At 36.7% G+C, this 27,691-nt stretch overlaps 1 protein-coding gene across 2 annotated transcripts in view; it reads left to right on the top strand.

The window, feature by feature from the left end:
• The window catches only part of ANKIB1 (ankyrin repeat and IBR domain containing 1), a gene marked incomplete at both ends in the record, with an annotated part of 85,962 nt that overhangs the window by 26,290 nt on the left and 31,981 nt on the right, over window positions 1-27,691 (top strand). For both annotated transcript variants that reach the window (XM_079711435.1, XM_079711434.1), the window contains 5 exons: window positions 6,990-7,172; window positions 12,241-12,358; window positions 20,127-20,335; window positions 21,741-21,829; window positions 26,497-26,641. In XM_079711435.1, coding sequence (XP_079567561.1) covers window positions 6,990-7,172; window positions 12,241-12,358; window positions 20,127-20,335; window positions 21,741-21,829; window positions 26,497-26,641 — 744 coding nt within the window. The remainder of the gene's footprint in view (window positions 1-6,989; window positions 7,173-12,240; window positions 12,359-20,126; window positions 20,336-21,740; window positions 21,830-26,496; window positions 26,642-27,691) is intronic.

Below are 27,691 nucleotides of genomic sequence, written 5' to 3'. Positions count from 1 at the left end.
TTTAAATATGTAAAATAACATTATCAATGTGTAGCAAGTCCTGTATGCTTTAAGTATACAAAGAACTTAAAAAATACTATGTAATGGCTGCCCAGCGCACAAAAACGGAACTCCATTAAAATATAAATGTTACAAGAATTTAATACTATAAAAAACACACTTTTTTCTTGGTTGCTGAGTTTTTGTTTTTCCACTTTGGCATAGAGATGGACTTCGGAGAGGAATGATGGGTTAGGTCTATTAGCAAGGCCCAATTAAAAGTTTAGTGATTTTTCCTCCCCTTGGCAGACTTCCCTAGATCAAGCCTAGTCATTAGGCCTCATTTTATTTATATTGGTGCTTCACCCGTCACAGTGATTGAAGAACTGGTTGATGTGACAGAGGTGGTGGTTGTGTTTAATAGTGCTTCAGCTCTTTGTGAAAAGCATTTTTTTTAATGAGTATGATCTTTAGATATTTCCTATGCATCCTTGTCCTACTTGCTTATTCAAAGCTTTAAGTGTAGCTGCTTATTGTTAGATTAAATAAAGGTCACTAGAAAACCAAAGGTGGTAAGTCACACTTCCCTTTACAGCTACAGGGGCTATTTGACACTGGCAGCTATCAGAGTATTTCACACTTCATTGAAAAGCCAAAAAAACCATTCACAAATCATACTGAAGATTGTGTTTTTAGCCCCTGGGGTTTTAAAACTGTAAAAAGAATACAGAAATTGTAGTCTCAGCTCAGCAACTGAGTAACTTTGCCTGTTTCTGGGCCTCAGTTTTCTAATTTTTAATCAAGAAAGTTATGATTTCATTATTGCCTCCAAAACATTATGATGCTAAGAGCTATTAATTATTTAGGCATTAACTGTTATAGGCATTGAAGGGAAGGAGACATCATTTAAATTTTACATAGCCCAGAAGATTTCATGGGTAGTAGTAATATCTGAGTGGATGAGATTTCAGTTTAAATATTTGGAGGAGGCTACTCAAAATGTGGCCCTCAGCATCAGTAACGCCTGGGAGCTTGTTATAAATACAAATTCTTGTGCCCCACAGACCTCCAGATTCCAAATCAGAATCTCTGGGGGTAGACTCCAGGAATGCTTTAAGCAAGTTTTACTGGTTATTCATTTGCATGTTATAGTTTGAGAAGCACTGTTCTAGGCCTCAAACAAATGCAGATTGAAGTATTTTGCAGAGGTTTGATAAGACAGATGCCTTAAAATGAAGATAGAAGCCATACTAAGTAGAAATACTAATGCCAAGAATTTTGGATGTAGTTATAGAAAATTGAGCCATTTAAATTTTTTGATTGGTGGAGTGCTATTATGAAAGCAAATATAATAAGATTAGCCTAATGGTTATAATGTAGAATAGAGTTGAAAGGAGGGACTTCTAAAGGAGTGGTTCTAAAGCCTTGCTACCCAGACAATGGTCCTCAGACTGGCATTGGCATGAATTTGGGTACTTGTTGGGAATGCAGAATCTCAGGCCTCATCTCAGATCAGCTGAGTCTGAGTTTGTAGTTTAACAAGAACCCCAAGGTGATTCATTCATACTCACATTAAAGTTTGAGAATCCTTGGCTTAGAGCAGTAGTCTGTGGGACATACAATGGAATCACCTGTAAAGAGTTCATATATTTAATCTCCACTCTAGATCACCCTAATATGACTATCAGACTACCCAGATGATTCATAAACAATTTGGAAACCTTTGTGCTGAAACAGTGGTTGTAACCATGTCTGCACAAAAAATCCCATAGTGTAGACCATATCTCAAATCAATAAAATTGGAATTTCTGAGAATGGACCCCCAGACACTAGTATATTAAACTTCTCCAGATGATTCTAGTGTTCAGCCAAGGTTGAAAACCAGTGTACTAGAGGGAGTGACAGGAGTTAGAATATTATTGCACTAATTCTGCTGTGAACTGATAAAGGGCCTGGATTTGTATGGTGGTATTGGAAATGGAAAGCATGAGGCAGATGCATTTAGGTGACTTGGTCAGTTGATACAAGAAAGTAAGGGAGAGAAAGGTTAAAAATGATAGAGACTTTAAAATGTTAATATTAACAATGTTAGCTATCTTTGGATAATATAATTTTCTCTCTTTGATTTTTTTGCATTTTGTGTAACAATCTGCTATCATATCTATAATTAGAGTAAAATAAATTAACTTTATTTTTAAGTAAACTGAGCATGGTTTTGAACCTAGTTCACTTTGAAGCCTGCTAACAATTGACAGCCATTTAAAAAGTGAGATGAGGTGTTGTATGTCAACTACACTTTAGTAGTAAAAAGAAAAAAAAAATTAAAAGTGAGATGAGGTGAAGGAATTGGTTAGAAGGAAGGGAGAGAATATCTTGCGTTTTCATTTAGAAGGAGATTGCGGTCTTTGATTATCCACATGAAATGGTATTCAGGCTATTGAAGATTAGAACTAACTGGGAGTAATGAATATAGATTTAGAATTAAATGTTATCTGCAAGATAAGGTATAGATGAGAAATCCAAGGAAAAGACTTTATAGATAAAATTACAGAATTAAAGTCACAGCATCAACTTGGAGAATGCCTGTGTTTAAAGGGAGTGAGAACAATAAGTGGCCTACAACAAAAACCAAAAAAGCAGAGAAGAGAACCAAAATAATACATTGTCGAGGATGCCAAGAGAAGAATTTCAAGGAGAAGAGGTAGTCAGTCATTTGATGTACTTCAGAAAGGGCAAGGAATTACAAGACTGATAAGGCTGTTGGATTTGAGAGGTATTAATGACTTTCAGGAATATTATAGTGAAGTGGGCAGAGTAGAAGTCAGATTGCTGGGAGAAATTGAGTAATTTGCTGAGGAAGTAGAGAGACAGCGGGTGTCAGTCACTAATTTGACAAATGTGGCCAAGAGAGAAAGTAAAGTATTGGGGAAGTGACAAGAAGGCTAACATAATTAAGATAGGGGACTCCTGTACCAGGAGCCAGTAGAAAGTCAGAGAGTGAAGATGGAGGGAGTAATGGAGTGCTCAAGGTCATAGAGGAAATGGTAATTTTACAACCAGAAGAGACTAAGAATCATCTTTATTTACATTTTTTCTCAAGATTATGTAAGCCTCATTTTATAGATAGACCTGGTAAACTGAGACTTACAGAAGTTAAATGACTTGTTCAGAGTCAACCAGCCATTTAGATGATGGATCAAAGGGGTGGGAAGGGATTTGTCATGAACTAGGGCTGTCCTTCCCCTCTTCCTGTGGGATTATGAACAGAAAGGAAGGCAAAATCGATAAACAGATGTGCTGAGATAGTGATAATTGGTTGTTTCTTTTAAGGTAGAAAATTGTATGTACCACCAAGTGTGTGAAAAACACATTTGAATAAAATACTCAGTTCTCCTTGCTTGAGAGTGGAGAAAATGATACTTAGAATGCTTTGGTTGAAGCATTTAAAAACTACCTCTTCAGAACCACATGTAACACCCTATTATGTAAAAGCAAAACACCTGACTTTATGCAGCAAAAGTTTAACAGATATCTTGACATCTTCTGCTTTCTTGTGTTCCAGCCTTAGGCCCCAAAGGTCAGTATGCTGAAATTCTTTTTTAAAAAGTAATCCTCCAATGTCAGGCAGTACTGGTGATAGCTAGCTAGCTTCTATGCCAAAGGTAGCATATACGTTGATTTTCCTTGCCAAGACAAATGCTGTAAACATGGACCCTCCATTCCATCACTGATTATGAGTTTCTGTCCAGGTACCAATTGCAACAATGAGATACAGGTTTTTGTGGCCCCTCACCCCACTCCCATCAGACTCATTTGGGGACTCCTTTCGAATTACCAATCAAGGCAAGAAGTCTCAAGTTCTAAAAATAGTCAACAGTGACTCTCAACAATGACTTCTCGCACATCCCCTCTCCGCACATCCTTTTTTTTTTTTTTTTTTTTTTTAAACCCCAAGGAATGCAGTCTATACTCTGGAAGGTTCCTCTTACCAATATTCTAGAATGGCACGGCCTCTTAAATTTTGTCTTTGCTTTTGCTAAAGACGGGTGATTAAGTTAAAGATGATTTATCTTGTTTGCTAATATTTAGAATCTCTTCTGTGGTAGTATCTGTTGTGGAAGTAAATCAAGTCATGGCTTTGAAAGCCATCCCAGTGTGCATTTACTGCTACTCTGAATATCAAAGAACCATAGAGTCAAGTCAGCTCTCAGTTCTGTAGCAGCCAGAAGCAAATAGTCTGTTTTGTGTTAGTGAAGCAGAAAGGCTGAAAACAGTAACAGACCCTGCAATAGGTATGATAAGTCTGTGGACTTAATACAAGTCGCCAGTATTGAACAGAGAAGGTAATATAAATATGTCAGTTTCCATGCCACAGGCCAAGGTCTAGGGTCATTGCTTGTCAAACTTTAACATGCATAAGAATCTACTGGAGATGAGAATCAGATTCTGATTTAGAGGCCTGGAGTGGGAGGGGCTTGGGTGGTAGCCCTGAGAATCAGCATTTCTAACAAACCCCCTGGTGTCCCCAGACCACATTTAGACTAAAAAGGTTCCAGGTGGTAAATAGCAGCTGATATGACCTTGCCTTCAGGCTCTAGAAGGTGGCTGCAACAGTGACTGCTGAGAGCTATTGCTTCACAGACTTTTTTTCTGTAAAGGGCCAGATGTAATGGGTAAATATTTTAAGCTTTGTGACCACAAGTCTATGTTTCATATTCTTCTTGGTTTGTTTGTTTGCTTGTTTTTTTTACAACTTAAAAAATGTTTTAAACCATCTTAGCTCTGAGGTATACGTTTGGCTTAGAGCAAGAAGCCTAAGTCATATCCATTGGGCTTGTCAAGTTAGCCCATGGCTTCCAGGCCTGGCATTGGTATAAGTCCCTTATTTTATCAGGGCCTCTTGGGATGACTGTGGAGGAACCATAAGGATTAAGGATGACAGTTCCAAAAGCAATAAAAGAACTTTACAGGAAGATCCGTTCGTTTGTTGGAGGGAAAGGAGATAAAGTTATTTGGAAGAAAATGAAAAGAAGCTACCATTTTTATTAACCCACATAAAAAATGAAAATCTCTAAAAGGTATTCACATTTAGATCATAAATAAGATCTGGCCAGAACTTTATGGTGGGCCCAGAATACATTTGACTTCTTTATTTTGTGATCAGCCTATTCTTTGGGTCAGTACAATGTCCAGTCATGGTTAAGAACTTGGTCAAACTTGTGTCTGAATCCCAGTTCTACTGCTCATTAGTTGAATAACTTTGGTCAACTTGTTTAACTCTTCTGAAACATTATAATATCCCTGCTACTTGGGGTTGTTAATATTAGGTAAGAATATGTATTTGAAGTCCCAGCATCGTGCTTAGCACTTAGAAAACAATAAGTGGTGGCTGTTACTGTGTTGTTATGGTTGTGACTGAATTCTATAAAAGAATCAGCTCCATGACTAATTGTCAGGCTGTCCTTTAGGGTTATCCTAGATTATGGCCATCATGGTATTCATGTCCTTGTTAATGTCTCTGCAGACATACTGGGGAACCTTGAACCTATAGCCCTTAATAACAACATATTTAACTTCTGCAAAACCAGCAGAAACCTCAGTAGTGAACAAGTCAAGTCCCTATTCCATGTAATTTGAAAAGTGGGATTTCCTTGGGCGAAATCCTACCTTTAAGTATCAAGAGATTTGTTACAGTATCTTCCCAACTTGGCTGTCAGTGGCTATTCCCATTGCTTATTTTGAGGAATATTGAAAACAGTTTTGCTCCCATTGCTTATTTGGAGGAATATTGAAAACAGTTTTGCTTCAGTGATTTGCTCAACTGAATTTTATTTCAGCGTTTAGCTGGATAATGAATGATACAAATGAAAACTTTTGTCCACCTTGTCAGGACATCCAGGTGTTAGTGGTTAAAGTAACAGTATTGGCTGTGTCCTTTTTTAAGAAAGATTTATAGAAATGTATAAAATTTAGAGCATTGAATGACTATAAAATTATTCATTTTTAAGTAAACTTTGGACAGAATGCTTAAGAATTTCTTTGTAAAGTTTAAGAAATTAGTTTGTTGTTGTTTTTAACCAAATGAAATCATCTTTTTTTTTTAATAAATTAATTTCATTATTTATTTTTATTTTTGGCTGTGTTGGGTCTTCGTTGCTGTGCGCGGGCGTTCTCTGGTTACAGCAAGCAGGGACTACTCTTCATTGCGGTGTGCGGGCTTCTCGTTGGCGGTGGCTTCTTTTGTTGGGAGCACGGGCTCTAGGCGCGGGCTTCAGTAGTTGTGGCATGCGGGCTCAGTAGCCGTGGCTCGCGGGCTCTAGAGCGCAGGCTCAGTAGTTGTGGCGCACGGGCTCAGTTACTCTGCGGCATGTGGGATCTCCATGGGCCAGGGCTCGAACCCATGTCCCTTGCACTGACAGGCGGATTCTTAACCACTGCGCCACCAGGGAAGCCTCAAAAGGAAGTCATCTTAACACTAATAAGCAAGAATTGCTGATCTTAAAATTAGAAGCCACTTGTATCTAAATAACTTTTATTGTCATTTCAGATACATACTGTTGAATTTTTGTTGTGCTTACTTTATTAAAATTTTTCTAATAGGCAGCATGAAATAACTTGTCATTTAAATCTATAGTTGCAAGTTTTTTTTTTTTAAATAAATTTATTTATTTATTTTTGGCTCCATTGGGTCTTCGTTGCTGCATGCGGGCTTTCTCTAGTTGCGGCGAGTGGGGGCCACTCTTCCTTGCGGTGCATGGGCTTCTCATTGAGGTGGCTTCTCTTGTTGGAGAGCAGGGGCTCTAGGCGCGCCGGCTTCAGTAGTTGTGGCTCAAGGGCCCTAGAGCACAGGCTCAGTAGTTGTGGCGCACAGGCTTAGTTGCTCCGCGGCATGTGGGATCTTCCCGGACCAGGGCTCAAACCCGTGTCCTCTGCATTGGCAGGCGGATTCTTAACCACCGCGCCACTAGGGAAGTCCTATAGTTGAAAGTTTTTGAAAAAATCTTTTTTAGCTTTTAGTAAAACATGGAGGAGACTTGTTTGCTGAGAATGAGAATAAAGATACTCCTTGTGATTGTGCTGAAAAGCAACACCACAAAGATTTGGCCCTCAATCTGGAATCTCAAATGGTATTCTCACGAGATCCTGAAGCTGAAGAAATAGAAGCTGAATATGCTGCATTAGACAAACGAGAGGTAAGTTTTTTTTAATAAAAAAATTATATGGATTTTATATTAAATTTTATTTTTTTCTTCTTTAAAACCCAGTTTGTGTGGTCTTCTTTGCAATATGCTAAATATTCTGGGATCTACATAGCCATAAGTATGAAAATACATCTAGAAAACCTGGATGTGGTGTCTGTCCTTTAGCATATGTAAGTATGTTTAATTACATATAAATAGAGATGCTGACTCCAAGACTCCAGTCCTGTACTTCAGTCTCTGCCTGTCTTCTGGATTGCTCTTATCAACAAACATGCTTTGGTAACTCCCATCTTAAAAAACAAAACAACCTCTCCATTGACCAGTCTTCCCCAGCCCTGTCCCTGTCCCCCTTCACTTGTAGCCCCATATCTCTGATCTTCATATGAGAAAAACAAAACTTAGGAGCTGTCTATACATACCAACTTCCTCACCTTCCCTTCACTCTTCAGCCCATTGCAGTGTGACTTTCTTCCCTTCTACTCTGATGGAACTGCACTGATGTGGACATCAAGAGTCACTGTGTTGCCATATCCAGTAGGTGCTTTTCTTACTTGAATTCCTCAGCACCACTTGACATAATTAACCACTCCCTTAGTGAAACACTCTTCCCTTGGCTTCAGCGACATTGCTTTCTGGTTTTCCTTTAAGTCTTCCTTGTCTCAGTAGACATTACCTCCATCCACTCAAGCATAAATGTGGCAAGCATTCTCCATTCCTCACATCCAAGCAGTCTGGGAATTCTGTCAGTTTACCTCCAAAGTTATAACCTAAATCCATTTACTCCTCCCATTCTCTACTCCTACCTCCCTAGGTCCTCTCCACCTTCACTTCTCATCCGAACTACCATAGTAGTTTCCTGACTGGTCTCCTTCCTTCTGTTCTCGTCCCCTTAGAATCCATTTTGTGCACAGTAGCCAGAGTGCCTTTTAAACTTAAATTAGATCATATCACTTAAACCATAGAGTGACTTTTCATAGCACTTAGAATAAAATCCAAACTGTCTGTTCAGATATAAGACCTTATATGGTCTCGCCACTATTTACCTCTCCAACATCGTGTCAAATGTTTTTTCCTGGCACACTTTGCTCTAATTGTAGTACCTAGACTATACTAAGGCTTTTGCATTTCCTGTTCCTTATGTCTAAAATCATCTCCCAAGTTTTCTCTTGACTATATCAGTTCTGCAGAGAGGCGGTCTTAGACCATTCTTTCTGAAGTAGACCCCTCTCCTTCCATTATTCTTTACCATATACCCTGTTTATTTTTCGTAGCACTTATCACATGGTATAATTATTTTGTTTATATATTTTTATAGTTTACTTGTTTACTGCCTTTCTCTTTTATTAGATTGTCAACTTTATGAGGGCCAGAACCATAACTGCCTTATTTAGCAGAATATTTTCAGTGTCTAACATGCGGCATGCACAGTGGGCATCCATAAATATTTCTTAAATAAAGAAATTATTATAAGACACAGTAAATTTTTTCCTCTAAAAACAATTCTGATTCTTCAGTGTTCAGTGCTAACTTGATTCTGAGAGGACTTATATAACTATTATTTGTATGTGTTTAGGCACTTTTATTTGCCATTGCTCTTTAAATTAGTTTTCTCTTTCTTTCTTTGTATCAGTATTGGACTGCTTTGAAGGTTATTGCTGGTTTGTGTTAATCTGAAAAAGAAGCAGTTTATCTTTGCAGCAGGAAAGAGAAAGGCATCTTCATTTTAATCCCTCCTGCAGAAGAAAGGGGTACTGCCCGCTTGGAACTGAGCAATGTATTGAAATGCTTCACATGACCTAGTTATAGTTCCATTGCAGAAATTCAGAGTGCATATGTTACATGTTCATGAAGGCAATATGTCTTTCTCCTTCAAGGACTATTTTTCTTCCATTGTAACCTATTTAAGTTTTAAACTGTGCATTAAAAAAAAAGAATCTATACAGATGGCTTTATATCAATATTATTCCTTTCTTAATGTATCTAAAGTCAAATTTTATTTGGTTCAACATAAATTAGGTAGAATGATGGCTAATCTGAAAAAGAACATTTAGGAAATATACCAGGAAATAAACAGTTGCCACCACTGGGAATATCAGGAAATATTGGTTTTCATTGCTGAGGCAGGAAAGATACCTGGAGTCCCAAATCTGAACTTGGAACACAGTTTCTAGAAGCAATGTTATATATAGTGTATAAATTCTAGACTGGAATGAGTACTACAAATTTAATCATTAAAGGATTTGGTAGATTTTTGCAGGACAAAGTGTGGTTCATAAATTAGCTTAAAAGCAAACTGTACACGATGATTTGGGGGCACTTTTTAAAGGATAGTTGGGTTAAATTTCCCCTTCTTCCTTTTTTAGTTAATCCCTATATAGAATAGTTTAGGTTAAATTTTTATTTCTTTTTCTACTTAAGGTTATAGGATACCTGTAATATGTAGAGATTCATGGCAGTATAGCTGAATGCATATATAGGTGTAGTAGACTATTAATACAGTGTGATATGAAATGTATTCAGCATTAAGTTTTTACTATCATTTGTAAATAGAGTAACACTGTAGACTGATTGAGTACGTGCTCTGCCCCTGTTTAAAGCTTTTTAACATCCCCAGTGATTTTTCTTTAATTTTTTTTTTTTTTTTGGCCATGCTGAGTGGCATGTGGGATCTTAGTTCCCTGACCAGGGATTGGACCCACGCCGCCTGCATTGGAAGCGTGGAGTCTTAACCACTGGACCGCCAGGGAAGTTCTTTAATTTTTTAATTAAAATTTTTTCAGCCAAACACCCTCTTTATAAGAAGAAGCAGAATGAAAATTTAAAATATTCATTATTCTACCACTTATAAATAATACTTGTAACATTTTGCCTTCCATTTTTCATCAGTGTGATGATATTGTACATTTTACATCCTGTAGGCTTTTTTTTTTTCCTTAACATTTTTTGATATTCACAAACTCATCATGGAAAACATTTTGAATGACTGCTAACTACTCTAACATGTAGATGTCCTGTAACTCCCTGAAAGTACATTTGGGTTACTTGCATTTTGTCACTTTTAAAAGTAGCATTGCAATTGACCAGCTTTGTTCACATTGTGATTAGACCTTAGGATAGATTCCTGTAAGTAAAGTTATTGAGTCACAAGATCAGTATTTTAAAGGCTCATGATACGTGATGCTTAGTCATTAAATGATAATCCAATTTCTATTTTTACCCACAGTACATCAGAGGGCCATCTCACTGCAACCTTACCAATATTGAGGGGTGTTTTTGTTTGTTTGTTTGTTTGTTTTGTAGTACATGGGCCTCTCACTGTTGTGGCCTCTCCCGTTGCAGAGCACAGGCTCCGGACGCGCAGGCTCAGCAGCCATGGCTCACGGGCCTAGCCGCTCCGCAGCATGTGGGATCTGCCCGGTCCGGGGCACGATCCCGTGTCCCCTGCATCGGCAGGCGGACTCTCAACCACTGCGCCACCAGGAAAGCCCGAGGGGTGTTTTTGTTTTTGTTTTTTTCAAACCTTGGCCAGTTTGTTAGGTAAAGAGTTTGTATACTTAAGGATGTTTGTGTTTTTATAACTTTTGACATTTTAAATTTACTGATTGTCACAAATTCCTTATATATTAAAAGCAACACACTTTTTATGTTTAAATCTTGGCAGTTTCTTTTGCAGACAAATTTGTCAGTCTTTCCTGTCATTAATACACTCATTGCTTATATATGCTTCCCTGCCAGAAGACATCTTAGGATCAGGAAACGTATATCAACTGAGGGAAATTACCCCTGGTGAATAGAGTTCCCACCATATGGGGTTAAGTAAGAATTGATGAAATGGTTTCCATGATAATCAAAAAAACAAAGCAAAAATAAAAATATCTAATTTTAAAATATCTATAAATCAGCTTTAAGGGATAGGGCTTACTGACTGCCCAGAGCTCTCTGGAATGTGTGATAGATGTTACCAAAGGACATCCTCAGTGGTTTGTTATTCTGATAAGTATTTGAGAATTTCTACTGCTTTTTAAGTTATGGTCTTTAGTTCTATGCTTACTGCAGTAAGCTGGTTACATCTGTTTAAAGGATTGAAATAGATATGTGTATCAATATTAATAATAAAAACAATATTGAATAAAAATAAAAGCAAATTGCTTAGCGATATATTTAATGTTATGCCATAATATTATGATAGCTACAAATCAAATTCATGATAGTGATGCTGTAAGCAAGGATGGGGAAAATTAGGGAAATGTAATGGGGAAAACATGTCACAGGTTATTTTAACTTTTATAAATTTCTGAATAGTGAGACATTTGTGATTTTATTCCTTGTATGTTTTCTGTTAAAAGCAAAGAAAAAAAAGTATAAAGGATAACAAAAGAATTTAAAAAACCTGAAATGATACAGTACCTTTATGAAGAAAACTAAGAAGCATTAACACTTGAATAAGCAGAGAGAATACATTTATGATAAGTTGAATAGTATGTCATAATCACTTCTCTCCAAATTAATTAATAGGTATCATATAATCCCACTAGCAATCCAGATTGTATCTTAATAAGTGTAAATGTTGGTGGTTCAGTGATTAAAAGTGTAAATGTTGGTGGTTCAGTGATTAAAAGTGAGTCTAAGTGAAAACATATATTGATATATTCACACACAATTGATTTGCAAAAAGAAAAGACTGGATAAAAATACTTGAGAACTTTAATCATGACCGTTGCTCAGTGGTGGGATTATAGATTTTTATTTCTAATTCTTTTTTGTATTATTCAGATTTTTAAAACTATGAAGTAAGATGGTTTTGTCATTATAGTATGATTCTTTTGTTTTAGAATGTTAAGGTACATGAGACTAGGCATCCACTTTCCAGCTTAAAAAAGACTTGTGAGAGGGTAGTTTGAAGTCCATGATAGTGGAACATACAGAGGCTTTTTAACTTCATTGCCAAACTGGAACTGGAAGGTTAAATAAATGATAATCATATATATTTATTTATAGGCATTTAGAACTTCCTAATAGTATAATAGCCAATTTAACTTTGTTTTTCTTCTTTTTAAAGCCATATGAAGGATTAAGACCTCAGGATCTTCGTAGATTGAAAGATATGCTTATTGTGGAAACAGCAGACATGCTCCAGGCTCCACTATTTACTGCTGAAGCTTTACTTCGAGCTCATGGTAATGAAAGAAATGTGCTTCTGATAACACGAGTGCCTTTTGAAACTTTTCAGAGTTAAAGGGTGGCTATTTTAATGTTTTAATATAAAACAAAATAGTTTGCTAAACAAGCCTAAGTTCATTTTCGTGCAGTAGTTACTGCAGCACTCAGCATCCTCATAACATTTTGTATTTTGAAGTATAAACTAGCTACGAATCGTAGAGAGAAACAGGAAATTTCTTTTGAAAATTGAGCTACTAAATCAACTTATAGGTTGTCTAATTTTAGAAATGTATCTGATTCGAGCAGGGTTGAGAGTTGGAATCCATAGTCCTAGTCCTGGTTTAGACATTAATTTTTACTAAAGTCAATTAAATAAAGTTAACTAACAGTTGTGTTATTAGTATTGTCAGTTGTATTTATTTTATGTAAAAGCTGTTTCTCACCATGAAATGCACAAAGAGAAATTTAGAGAGTCAAGGCAGGAATATGCTATTCTTTTTAAGGTGAGGTTTTTTGTTTGTTTTTATTTTTTTGAGGACATTACCAAATTTACTTAGGAAAAGTGCTCAGCTTATTTTAAGTTCTCTGTGATACTTAGCATAACCATTCTGGGAGTTGTTACATGCTGAGTTGGACCCTCTCATTGCACACTTGATATTTGACATTTTGGCTTATTTCAAAGAGGTTTTTTCTGATTTAGAAATTATTTTTAAAAATAGAAAGGTAAATGGCTGTTCTCATCCAGTAATTTTGAGGCATACCGGTCTGTTTTAACTATAAATCTTTACCATCTATACTAAAATAGAATGTCAACTTCCAAAAATTTTTATATAACGTTTTGATCAGAAGAAAATTTAGAACTGCATATTTCATCATCCTTTGATCACCTCTGTGAATAATTTGGTATATAACCATCCAGAATCACTAACTTCAATATTGATATTTCCCAGAGTTCTGTACTTGGCACTCTTTTCCACTTTATATACCAGTGGCTATATATTTTAATATAAATAAGGATAGACTGGGAAACTAACCAGAGATTCCTAGGATGACTTCCAGAGAGTCTAAGTCTTTAGGTGAGGGATGTAGCATAAAAACGTGTGTTGTAAACAAGCCTTACGAAGTAGACCGTTTTCTGAGAAACATTGCTGTGCACATTTATCTAATGAAACCAAGGGTTTCAAAAACCACCTAAATAATAAAGAATATATCTACCACCTGACCTTAATAAAGTATTCAAGGCTTTATTTCTAAATGCCTTTTTAACATTTTCTCCTCAGCCTAAGGATGTCCACACCTGAACTCATCATTTCCCCCACTGTCTTGATAAATGGACTGCCACATTAATTTAATCACCCTAACTAGAAACTGGGAAGTCATTCTTTCCTTCTCCATCTGTATTACATTTGGCCACAGTCTTATCATTTCTCTTCCTAAATATCTCTCGTCCTCTCCCCATCCTCCCTAGCTCTTTCCATTCTCACTGCCACTGACTTAAATTCAGGTTGTCATTATTTTTCATCTAACCTCTTCATCCTTATTCATTTTTTATATTGCATTTTAAAATTTTGAGCATGTAACTCCCCTGCTGAAAAATGCTTCGCTGGCTCTCCACAGACTTAAAATATCCCAGCTCTGTAGTAGACCTTCATGACCCAGGCTTCTTTACCTGGGCTGTTAATCTTCCCATTTATTTACCCACTCCTGCTTGTCCTTATTAATCACTCTTCCAGGAAACCTCTTCTGCTTATGTGTTCCCAAGTATTCACTGAGAGCCTTTCTGTCTCTTCCCATTATATCCTGTGCATGTATGTGTCGTACACTTAGAATACAATATTGTAATAATCTCTTTATTTGCTTTACTTCTACATTAACCTGGGAGCTCTTAGAGGACAGCTTTTTATTGTTTTTTGTTTCCACAATATCTGGCATCCCTTAAGCCCTCAGAACATAGTTACAAAATGAATAGATAATATATCTGAAATGTTATTTATATATTTTTAAATCCATCTTTTTATTATAAAACTTTTTCTCCATTGCCATCTTTTAAAATTTTGAAGTAAATCCTTTGGGGAAAACATTTAGACCTGGTTTCAAAAACGACATTGGGAAATTCAGAATAGTTTTAAAAATCTTAGAATTTAAAGATAAAATATTTTCCTCTTAGTAATAATACTTAACAGTCGTAAAAACTTGTAAAGAAATACCAGATACCTTAAATTGTGTTTCTTTTGTGTGAGGTTCACAGCACCCCGTCCTTTGCTTGAGCTTTCAAATAAAGAGAGTGCATTTAAATATAATGTAGAGCTGGCATAAAAGTGGAAGCTATTCATCTGTGAGGAGCTGTAACGTGACAGTTGTATTAGTTAGGGTAGGCTGGCTGCTGAAATGAAAGTATCGAGTCAAACACAGTAAACATTTATTAATCATAATAGTCTAAAGTGTTAGGAATGGGACAGGGGCTCTGCTCCACACAGTTACTCGGACTGACTGAGACTCTGCCATATTAACAAAGTAGCTTCTGAGGCTGCCTGGATTATCTCCATTCCAGACAACCAATCAGAAAGGAAAAAGTGTGGAGAAATAGGTGTGGGAAGTTTTTTGAGCCAGTCCTGGAAGTGGCATAAATCACTCCTGCACCTATTCCACTGACCAGAATTCAGTCACATGGTCACACTTAACTGCAAGCAATAGTTCTACTCTGTAGAACTGTTGTGTAGTACTTATGGCCATTTCTGCCATTTATCTACATTCAGCTAAATCATATAATATATCATAATTCTAACTTACAATATTATATAGAATCTAAGGCTAACTTAACTAGTAATTTTATTGTAATTAAAACAAAGATTTTCTTCTCTGGTGTTTACACATTGTGTCATCAAGTATTTTTAAATGATCACCTCCATTTTCATTCCATTGATATTTCCCTAAGTTACTTCTTTTATATAGTAGGGTCAATTCTAATAACGTGATATCTAATTGAATTTTATTACTTGACATTTGTCTATTCTTTGATAACTTTTTTGACAATTTAAGAGTTCTATATTTCAGTCTCCTATTAAGGCATATAATAGAGGCTAATGCAGGTTTTCAGATGGACATCTCTTCTATATTGTTTAGGTAATATCAGTGACATTTTGATAATCAAATAAGATTTTCAGAGATAAACGATGCTAGTGAATAAAAAAGACAGTGCACAGAGCTGCAGTTTATACTAATTGCTGTCAAAATCCGGATGGGCTCTGTTTCAGAGCTATTAAACTGAACTATTTGTTAGGTTTATAGATTGTATCCTTGGTAACATTCATTCGGCTTTCCACAGGAAAATAGATTTAAGTATTATGTTATCTACTGTCAAATTTAGTCCCAAAGTAATGAGGTTGAAGACAGAAGACAGAAATGTTTGGCAGTATTTACTAAGTAGTAATTGAATTTTAAGGATGACTCTGTTAAGAATACAAAGGTCATTTTCTGGGCATTTCCTCAATAATAAAAGTAACTTGTATAGTTCAAAGCTACCTAATGAGAAAATAAGTAAAATTTACTTACCTGTTTTTTAAAATATGAGACCAAGGCTAGTTTGCTTGTCCTTAGAGTAAATGTATACTGAAGTATTTTTTAAATCTCCTTTGGAGAGTCATCACTTCTATAGGTAATTAAACATCAGTAGTCCATACCTCCTCTCACTCTACTCTCTTCCTAGGAAATGACATCTTCTCCCACGGCTTCCACAGATACAGATTTCTCCCTCTAAGACTAGACTTCTGAGCTCTATTCACTTATATATAACTGCCGATTTGAAAGCACCTCTAGGATATCTCAAAAGCCCCTTAATCTCATCATGTCTAAAATTAAAATCATGCTTTTAAACCTGTACCTGAGTCTCTGGTATTCCCTATTTACATAGATGGCAGCACCAACCAACCAACGTGGAAGACCCGGGACAACAACTTTGACATTTCCTCTCCCTCAGACCCTATATCCCATTGTTACCAAGTTTTCAGTCTCACGTCCCAGATCTTAACGTCTTCCTTTCTCTTCATCTCCACTGCAGCCAACCATGGCCTTGGCTACCATAATCTCTCACTGGTACTTCCCAGTAGCCTCCTTTCTAGTCTACCTTTCCCTCCACTCTCACCCTATCCAATTTCTTTGTTATTCCATACTGTAGTCAGAATGGTCTTTTCGGATCTAACCGTGACAACCTCTTCTTCCTAACCCTAAGCCCAGTTTTCACTGGCTTCCTGTCACTTCTAAACTGATGATAGGAGTATTATTAAAAAGTTCTGGGCTTCCCTGGTGGCGCAGTGGTTGAGAGTCCGCCTGCCGATGTAGGGGACACGGGTTCGTGCCCCGGTCTGGGAGGATCCCACGTGCTGTGGAGCGGCTGGGCCCGTGAGCCATGGCCGCTGGGCCTGCGCGTCCGGAGCCTGTGCTTCGCAACGGGAGAGGCCACAACAGTGAGAGGCCCGCATACCGCACAAAAAAAAAAAAAAAAGTTCTACATGGCCTAGTCCCTGCCTGTTTTCAGCCTCACTCACACAGTGCTTCCCCTCTGGTCTCCATGCTCCAGCTACATTGACTTTTTAATTTCACAAGGATGCTACCTTCTCTCCTGCCATAAGGCCTTTTTTTTTTTTTTTTTTTGCGGTATGCGGGCCTCTCACTGTTGTGGCCTCTTCCGTTGCGGAGCACAGGCTCCGGACGCGCAGGCCCAGCGGCCATGGCTCACGGGCCCAGCCGCTCCGCGGCACATGGGATCCTCCCAGACCGGGGCACGAACCCGTAACCCCTGCATCGGCAGGCGGACTCTCAACCACTGCGCCACCAGGGAGGCCCCATAAGGCCTTTTAACATGCTATGTACCATCTGTCTAGAATGTCTTTCCCTCTTCCTTTTACCCAGTTAGGTCCCACTCATCCTTCGGATGTCCACTCCAAGCCATGAGCTCCCTGAATGGGAGTCTCTACCTCTTCTTAATGGTGCTTCTGACAGTGATGATTTTTTTTTAATGTGTTGATTTTACTTAATGTCTTTCTCCCTACTAGACTCTCAGTTCCATGAAAACAGGAATTATGCCTGGTTTTTCCTCCTATTATATCCCTACAGCCTGACATAGTGTATGGCACATGAAAGACATTCAATAAATGTTTGCTAAATGAATGATGTGATAGAATCCAAGCAGAAATTGTGCTGGAAAATATTTGTAGTAGATAAGACTAGAATTTAATTTAATATGTGTGTATATAAATTATAGTAATTCTATTTTTCCATTTATGAAAATGTATTATAGTGGAGATTTGAAAAATAATCATGCTGTTCTAAGAAAGTTTTAACTTTTTAAGTAAGTACAAGTATACCTCATTTTATTGCACTTTGTTTTATTGTGCTTTGCAGATATTGCATTTTTTACAATTTGAACATTTGTGGCAACCCTACATTGTCAGATAATGGTTAGTGTTTTTTAGCAATAAAATATTTTAATTAAGGTACTGTAGTCTGTTAAGTGTGTAATAGCATTATAGCTAAAAAAAAACAATGTAGTGTAAACATAACCTTTATATGCACTGGGAAACCAAAAAATTTGTATGACTTGCTTTATTGCAATATTTGCTTTATTGCACTGGTCTAGAACCAAACTTGCAATATCTCCAAGGTATGCCTGTAATGGCCTATCAAAACACTCAGGTCCGTTTAGCAACATTTCCTAGAATGCACTCATGTGCAGTGTTTTTCAGTTGTTGGATTTTTCTTCTTTTGTAATGACTCCCGTTTCCAATCTTATCTTCCATCTCCCCAAACCACAATATCGTATACTGTAACTTTACAGAGCTGCTCATGTCTCTCCATTATACTTCTGTGCCTTTGCACATATGGAAACACACTCTATCTTCATTGCATGTCTGAATCATAATTATCCTGGTAAACCACCAAATATATTGACTTCATACGGTTGAAAAAGTCTTATATAGAAAGTTTTCACAGTTATTTGTATTTGATTTGTAAAATGATATAGAATGGGCCCGTGGTAAATAATTGACTCATATTACTTTTGACCCTGTGCTTTATTGGGCTGCAGTGGAAAGAACACAGGCTTTGAATTCACAGAAATTTGTTTCAAATCCTTCATATCTGTGTGAGCCTGGGCAAGTTGTGTAATTTCCCTGAGTCTTGGTTTCTTCACCTCAATAATGATTGAAAAGTTTGTTGGGAGGAGTAAATAAAATAATATATATAAAACACCTGGGAAAATCATTGGATATATCAGTTTATTGTTTTGAATGGGTTAGGTTTTTATGGCTCTGGACTTATACTTCACTTGACTATAAAGTGTTTGTACTAGGCAGGTAACCTTTTTTTAGTTAAGCCAGAATCAGGCTCACTTAATGTGGAATTTATATCAAATTCACTAAAACTTTATAATCATAATCTCTTCAGAAGTTCCTTCTGTTTTCAAACTGTTTATCAAATGATTTTTAGGACTTGTTGGCATTTTGACATGCTTATAGTTAGCTGTGTAATCATTTTACAACTTGACAGCAGTGAGGCCAATTGTGCAGTTACATATTATTTTTGAAAGAGTAAAATGGCTTAATCAAACCTATACCAATAAAAATTTAGTAAATTCCAATGATATGTGAGCCACCACTTTTGATTATTAGTAGAAATGACTGAAAATTTTGACCATATTATTAGATATTGACATGGTTGTAAGCCATGATAAATTATAAAAGTTTAAATTCTGTTTAAAAATATAAATGGGCTCTTGCCTTCCAAGATGGCCCACACTCTGTCTATGGAGTGTGTATCTCCCTGAACAAACCTTCTTTCACTTTACTATGTCTTGCTCTTGAATTCTTGCCTGCACAAAGCCAAGAACCCACACTTGGCGGCCATCCCAGGGACTCAGACATGACTTGGGATGTGACCATCCTCTCGCACCCCACTCTCTTTCCTGCAACATCTTTTCTGGCACCCAATGCGGGGCCTCAAAGTCCATAATCTCGATCCGCCTACTGGGCTACAGCTGCCCTCTGAAGGGTGGCTGGGACTTATCCTGAGCCATGTAGATTCAAGTAGCCCGTTAAGTGGCAGCTGACGTTGCCTGCAGGATCTGGCAGAGACCAGTTCTCTGGCCGTGAAGAAGCGCACTGAGGCCAAGGCTTTTCCCCCTCAGTCTTTCTCATTCTCCTATTGCTCTATCTCTTTGGACTTGATAAGATCCACCCAGAGGACCACCAAACATCCAAATTAAGACTGCGCGACAAGTAATTGACAAATTGGTTGGGTCTAAAGAACTCCTGCCAGGGGGCTTATCTGGTGGCGCAGTGGTTGAGAATCTGCCTGCCAATGCAGGGGACACGGGTTTGAGCCCTGGTCTGGGAGGATCCCACATGCCACGGAGCAGCTAGGCCCGTGAGCCACAACTACTGAGCCTGCGCGTCTGGAGCCTGTGTTCCGCAACAGGAAAGGCCGCGATAGTGAGAGGCCCGTGCACCGCGATGAAGAGTGGCCCCCGCTTGCCGCAACTAGAGAAAGCCCTCGCAGAGAAACGAAGAACCAGCACAGCAAAAATAAAAAAAATTAAAAAATTAAAAAATAAATATAAATGGATATAAAATCATGAATATTCATTTGCGATTACTATTTTGATACAAATAATTTTTTTTCATAGATGACCTATATCTCTCTAACTTATTCTCTTTTGTTATTATGAAGCTCTTAACACATCACCATATTTTCTTTGTTATTTGAGAGATATCCATTCTGTTTTTCTTAAAGATTGGGACAGGGAGAAATTACTTGAAGCTTGGATGTCCAACCCAGAGAACTGCTGCCAACGATCAGGTGTTCAAATGCCAACTCCACCACCAAGTGGGTATAATGCCTGGGACACACTCCCTTCTCCAAGAACTCCAAGGACTACACGCTCTTCCATCACCTCTCCAGATGAAATAAGCTTATCTCCTGGGGATTTGGACACCAGTTTGGTATGGTTTAGTATTCAGTGTACTTCCCATAGTTTTAGTTTTAATATTGTTTCATGAAACCTCTAGTCATATTCTTGTAATTGAATCCTATACCCTACTTAAAGGGTTCAGTTATTTCATGCTTTGGTAAATATTTATTATCACAGACTATTTTTGAGATCTCTGAATTACAGATTGAAAAACAAAAGGGCTTTATTTTTCTCTTTTAAAACAGAAAACAGGGCTTCCCTGGTGGCGCAGTGGTTGAGAGTCCGCCTGCCGATGCAGGGGACACGGGTTCGTGCCCCGGTCTGGGAGGATCCCACATGCCGCGGAGCGGCTTGGCCCATGAGCCATGGCCATTGAGCCTGCGTGTCCGGAGCCTGTGCTCCGCAACGGGAGAGGCCACAACAGTGAGAGGCCCACATACCGCAAAAAAAAAAAACAAAAAAAAAAAAACAGAAAACATAAAAGAATTTGGGAAAACCATCTACACTATTTTCACTTAAAATCTCCAATTGCTTAAAATTTTGAGCACACCATACTGAAATATTAAAAGTTGAATTTGTGATAGGCACCTGAAACCAAAGATATGAAAATATTTTTATATTTTTCTGAACAAATTTATCCTATGTTGATGATTATGTATTTGTTTCAATAAAACTTCTGGAGTTTGTCATCTGGATACATTTCCAAAATAAATATTTGCTTTTTATTGAGAAACAGTACTGCCATTGTGTGCATTTTTAATTGGCAAACCATTGGTGTACTGTTACAGGAAATTTTTATGTTTCTCAAATGATTCAGCCACACAAAATATGTTATAAATATGAATGCACTCCAGATTTTATCTGGGCCTTCTTGGAAAACAGAATCCTACTTCTGTAATTCACATCTGTAACATTATAAAGGTGGTTATTGTTTAGAAGATACACAGCTTTGTAGCATGGCTCCCTGGGTAGAAATCCCTAAATTGCTACTCTGAATTTCCTGAGTTGCTGTATTGAAGAAACAGAGTTACTCCGTTTTTGTAGATTTTCTGGGATGCGTATAGGGTGAAGGACATGATATTGAAGTGGTTATTTTGCAAGGAGCAATTTGATCTTGACTTGAATACATTACAATGATTTGTTTCTTGTATTTCCTTTTCCAAACAAATAGTTGCTGACTAATTTACCACATACATTTGGAATTTAAGAATTTCACTTTTGCATTAAAACATTTAAATCCCACAATAATTTATAATGAGATAAGCATGGTATTTGTTATTTAGTCAAAGGTAGGCACACTAACTTTAATTTCCCTTATAACTTTGAAACACTTTATAATTACTATGCTAGTATTTTTGCCATAAGCTAATGAACAAAGAGATGTTCTGTCTCCAAGGTACGACTTTGTTTAAATCATTTTTCTTCTTCACTTCCAGTGTGACATTTGTATGTGCAGTATTTCTGTATTTGAAGACCCAGTGGATATGCCCTGTGGACATGACTTTTGTAGAGGATGTTGGGAGTCGTGAGTATATGTGCAGCTTAGTATTTCTTACTGCATGATAGCACTCTAACCTGGCAATAAAATTTCTTGCTTTCACTATTTAATGATATGGATTATTTATATTGGTTTCAGAGTTACACTCAAATGTGTTATATTTTACTACTAAAGAAGAATTCTGTTTTTATTTTGACATCTTCCCATCTATTAATTTAGTAAAATTATTTAATTTAGTAAAATTATTTAATTTAGTAATTAAGGTTATTTTGCTTAATGTAAGGTACTTTGGGGAACAAAGCAGATGTAGGTGAATAAGTTTTCTCATCTATTATAAATTTTAAGCCTGCACCTCAATATCAAGAATCAGTTTCTTATATCCCAAGATTGTTTAAGCATTTGTTTTTATGCTTTCTCTGAACTTTTTGTGACAAGCAGATAGCCTTGGAAATCTGTAAGAATATGGATGCTAAAAATTCCTTTTTAATCAATTCAAAGTTAGATGTCTCTGCTAAGCATGGTTGGCCTGTATTACAAATTGAAATTTTATTTTCCTTCTCATGTTTATCTCTATTCTCCTTCCTATTACCTTGCCAAGATTTATACTTTCTCACCATCCATTAATGTTGCTCTAATGTTGTACTTTTTGAGAGAGGTTTATAAACTAAATGAAGAAGATCAATATAATGAGCAATATGTTATCTGGTTATCTCTGGAGACACGTAAATCTAATGATTGATGACCTAAGCAAAGCATATCACTAATATTTAAGGAAAAAGTTTTCAAACTGTTCTTTTTCGTGGAATACTAGGAACCAAGTGTAGGGAACTAGGGAATACCATGTTGCGTGAGAGAGCAAGAACCTGAGGAAATTTTTTTTTTAATAACTTTGTCGTGGTATGGATAGCATACACTAAAACACATATTCAAAATAAATAATTCAATAAGCTTTGACATACATATATACCCATGAAACCATTATGACAGTCAAGATAATGAATATATCCATTACCCCCAAAAGTTTCCTCATTTCTCCTTGAAATCCCTCCCACCCTTCTCTTTCCGCCTCCGTCTTATCCTTCCACCACCACCCTCCACCTCCCATCTGTAGGCAGCCACTGATCTTCTTTCTGTCACTGTGGTTTCATTTTGAGTACATTTTCTTTATCTGTTTTCCAAATTGGGATATAAGGGAAGATTATATTTGTATTTATATTTGTATAAATGGATTTGTATATTATATTATTTATTTGGAGGGGAAAAATAATCTGCTTTTAAAAAAATCAGAATAAGTAGGAATATCTGGTTGTTCTTTTTAAAACAGATTAGACTCTACTCTGAATCTAATTAGATAGGATCAAATCAGTGCAGCTGATACAGATAAATTAATTGGCAAAGGTCAGAACTCACAACACAAAGCAAACTTTGAGCTGGTTCTGAGCACAGAAAATCTTCCACAGGTTTAGTACTTTATTTAGCTTAAAATTGTCAACTGTATTATATTAGGAAGTATTATCTGGGTTCTACCAAGTTTGTTACTGTTGACATTGATTTCTCTGTGAAAATTGAGCCCCTGTAAGGGATTTACTTGAATATTTTTGAACTTCCTTGACCTTCTTCACCAAACTCCTATCACAGGAACCATCTCCCATACTTAATGGTAAGATTTAAATGTGAAGGATCTAATTATTGTTTTCCATGGTACCTTATCAGCCTACCTAGGATACTCCTCCTCTCTCCTACCAGGTAGTTCTTGTCAAATCAAGCATCAGTAAAACAAGTTCCAGATTGAGTGACTTGTATGTGAATAAAACCATTTAAAAATTAATTGCAGTCCTTTCATGGGCATATAGAAAAACTCTTCAGTCTAAGAAGCAAGGAAGAATTTTTAAAGGTCCCTAGATAGTTTTGAAAACATCTTAATTTATCTTACTCTTCTCTACCCCCTTATCTCATCAGTCCATACAGATGCTTTGAAGCATCTATGCCAAGGGCTTAAATGAAAGGAAAATTACTATTTTCTACCCAGCCTAGAATATCCTTCCTGCTACTGATTAGTTGTTGATTTAGGTAAGCGGTAACCTTCCTGTGCCTCAATTTCCTAAACTATAAAATGGTGACAGTGGTGAGTACTTTATAGGATTGTTGCCAGTTTATTGTTAAATGGCTTAATATATGGAAAATGCTTAGAACAGGGCCTGGCATATAGCAACCACTCAGTAAATGTTAGTTATTACCATCTTACTAAGTTTGGTAATAAACAGTGGGAACTTACGATATAATCTGTGAAGCTGACCTACAAGATAAAAATATAGGTAAAGTTTGCCGCAGATTTCTCTCGTTTACTAACATTCATCAACTCTATGTTCCGCTTTTAAATTTAGTGAGAAATTCTATGTTGCTGAAAATTAGTAGACTGGCTCACAGAGAGATGATCCTTTCTTCAGTGAGGTCTTCTCAGTTCTGTCATTTAATTCCCCAGAGATAGTTAAACCTGCTCTGATGTATTTAGAATACATAAAATTCAAAAACATCATTATATAGTAACTGTGTCTAAGTACGTTGTGCACTTTGACAGGGAACTATAAGTATTAAGATAAAGTATATCTAACTTTACAGGGAACCTATTCATAGCTAAAAGGAAGAGAATCCTGCTCTGTGAAAAAAGGAACTCTACAATTAGCTATTCTCAAACTTTTAGTCTCAACATCCCTTTACACTTTTAAAAATTGTTGAGGACATTTTTCACATAACTAGAGCAAATAATTCTAAAATCTGTATGGACATACAAAAGACCCTTCATAGCCAAAGCAATCTTGAGAAAGAAGAACAAGTCGTCACACTCCCTGATTTTAAACTTTACTACAAAGCTGCAGTTATCAAAACAGTTTGGTACTGGCACAAAAACAGACGCAGATCAGTGGAACAGAATAGAGAGCCCAAAAATGAACCCACACTTATATGGGCAATTAATCTGCAACAAAAGAGGCAAGAATATACAATGGAGAAGAGATGACCCCTTCAATAAATGGTACTGGGCAAACTGGACGGCCACATACAAAGAATCAAGTTGGACTACTCTCTCTCACACCATGCACAGAAATATATTCAAAATGGATTAAAGACTTAAATGTAAGACCTGAAACCACAAACTTCTAGAAGAAAACATAGGCAGTAAGCTCTTTGACATCAGTCTTAGTAATATTTTTTTGGATATGTCTCCTCAGGCAAGGGAAATTCACACTTCAAAAGTTTGTTTCTTCGGGGCTTCCCTGGTCGCGCAGTGGTTAAGAATCCACCTACCAATGCAGGGGATGCGGGTTCGAGCCCTGGTCCAGGAAGGTCCAACATGCCACGGAGCAACTAAGCCTGTGTGCCACAACTACTGAGCCTGCGCTCTAGAGCTTACGAGCCACAACTACTGAGCCCGCGAGCCACAACTACTGAAGCCCGCGCACCTAGAGCCCATGCTCAGCAACAAGAGAAGCCACCACAATGAGAAGCCCGTGCACTGCAACGATGAGTAGCCCCCACTCACTGCAACTAGAGGAAACCCACGCGCGGCAACAAAGACCCAACACAGCCAAAAATAAATAAATAAATAAAATTTTTAAAGTTTATTTCTTCTTTTTCCATGGGAAATATTAATGATAAAACCCTCACTAAAATTTATGAATTCTTTATTCTATGCCAGGCACCATGTAAATATTTCACATACATTATATCATATAATCTGTATAATAACACTGATAAGTACATATTGTTATCTCCATTTTACATATAGCAAAATTGAGGCCCAGAACAGTTAAGTGAATTGCTTAAGGTCATATATCTTGTTGGTGGCAGACCTGGAATTCTCTAATTAAAAACCTTGCTGTTAACCACTTAATTCACCTTGGGCTAGATTCCTGCCACTTTGCAGGATGCCTTTTCTGTACTACCTCAACTAGTGTGCCTAGAGTAGGACATGAAACTCATTCTAATATTTGTCTAAATGAAATATAAGCAGAAATCCTTTTCTTCAAAAAGTTATGCTGTATTCCAGTGCCACCTCAAAAATCTCTTGAATTATCTATGGTTTAATTCTGTACCGTTGCTCTCTTTTTTTTTTTTTTTTTTTTTTGCCGTAAGTGGGCCTCTCACTGTTGTGGCCTCTCTCGTTGCGGAGCACAGGCTCCGGACACGCAGGCTCAGAGGCCATGGCTCACGGGTCCAGCCGCTCCGTGGCATGTGGGATCTTCCCGGACTGGGGCACGAACCTGTGTCCCCTGCATCAGCAGGCGGACTCTCAACCACTGCGCCACCAGGGAAGCCCATCATTGCTATCTTTAATTTAAAGGTGTAGAATATTGAGAATTGAATATGACCTTTCTAAACCACTTATTTCTATTTTTAATGTTAAATAAATATATTGTTGCAAATTTTTAAAGAGGATAAAGCAAACAAAGTTAAAGAAATTATAAAACATAGATCTGTATATAAATATTCATACATATATAATGAATGGTTGGGCAGGTAATAAGTGTTCAGTGTTTGTGAATTATATGAATTAATGTATTACAATTGATACTGCACAGTTTGTTCATTGGTATATTTTAATTATACTCTAACAGAAAATTCAGCATCAAGAAAAGATTCTTAGATTGTGCAAATTATATCCTTGCCTTTTTTCTATCAATTGATAATTTTAATAGGTTTTTGAATCTGAAAATTCAAGAAGGTGAAGCTCACAACATTTTCTGCCCTGCATATGATTGCTTCCAACTTGTTCCTGTGGATATCATAGAAAGCGTAGTTTCTAAGGAGATGGACAAACGATACCTACAGTTTGATATTAAGGTATGCTGCCAATTATCTGTGTGATTTCCAAAATGTATATTTTATTAAACCTATATAACAGATTTGAATTTTTTTGTTTTATTTTTGAAAACAAAGTAATGGACTCTGACTTTGTCAGAAAAACTGCATAAAGGAATGGTGGCCTAAATTAAAGTTTTAAACTAAAGCATTATTTTATAATCATGATAGAAGTAAAAGCAAAAAGCCATAATAGTAGTTTACAAAAAAAATAAAACTATCGCTCAGAACTATTCATTGATTTGCATGTTGAACTTTTATAACTGATTGATCAAGGTAACATTCAAAGTAAATAGTAACTATTTTAAATTTTCCAGAAGACATATTTTTACTCCTCAGTGTAAATATTTAGAAATAAAGATTATCAACTTGGAAATTTATGGATTTTTAATTTCAAGTAATAGTTTCATAAAACAAATTATAATGTTTATTTCATCTTTTTTTCCCCATCTTCTTTTTCACTGAAGAGTTATTCAGAAGTGTACGCAAATATTCTTTGTGTGATTTAAAAGTTACATTTTAACTGTCTTGTTCAGATTTTTTTATGGTCTAAACCCTAATACATGGACTTTTAAAAAAGAAATCCCTACTGTTTCTTTAACATAGAAGGCATCTTAATATTGACTTTTTTTTTTACATTTTGCTTTTTTTTATTATTGTGGCAAAATACACATAAACTTTACCATTATAACTAGTTTTAAGTGAACTAAGTGTACTTTTACTTTGTTGTGCAACCATCACCACTCTCCATGTCTAGAATTTTTTTCATCATCCCAAACTGAAACTCTGTTCCCATTGAACACTAACTTCCCATTCCCTCTTCCCACAGCCCCTGGTAACCACTGTCCTGCTTTCTGTCTCTATGTCTTTCACTATTCTAGGCATCTTATATAAGTGGAATCATACAATATTTATCCTTATGTGTCTGGTTTATTGCACTTAGCATAATGTCTTCAAGGTTCATTCATGTTGTAGCATGTATAAAATTTCCTTTCTTTTTAAGGTTGAATAATAGTCCAATAATGTATATAC

This window comes from Hyperoodon ampullatus, assembly GCF_949752795.1.
Source record: "Hyperoodon ampullatus genome assembly, chromosome: 9".
In the NCBI taxonomy this organism is placed as follows: Eukaryota; Metazoa; Chordata; class Mammalia; order Artiodactyla; family Ziphiidae; genus Hyperoodon; species Hyperoodon ampullatus.
Note: the sequence above shows the minus strand (reverse complement) of the source record. Positions and strands in the feature narration are given on the sequence as shown.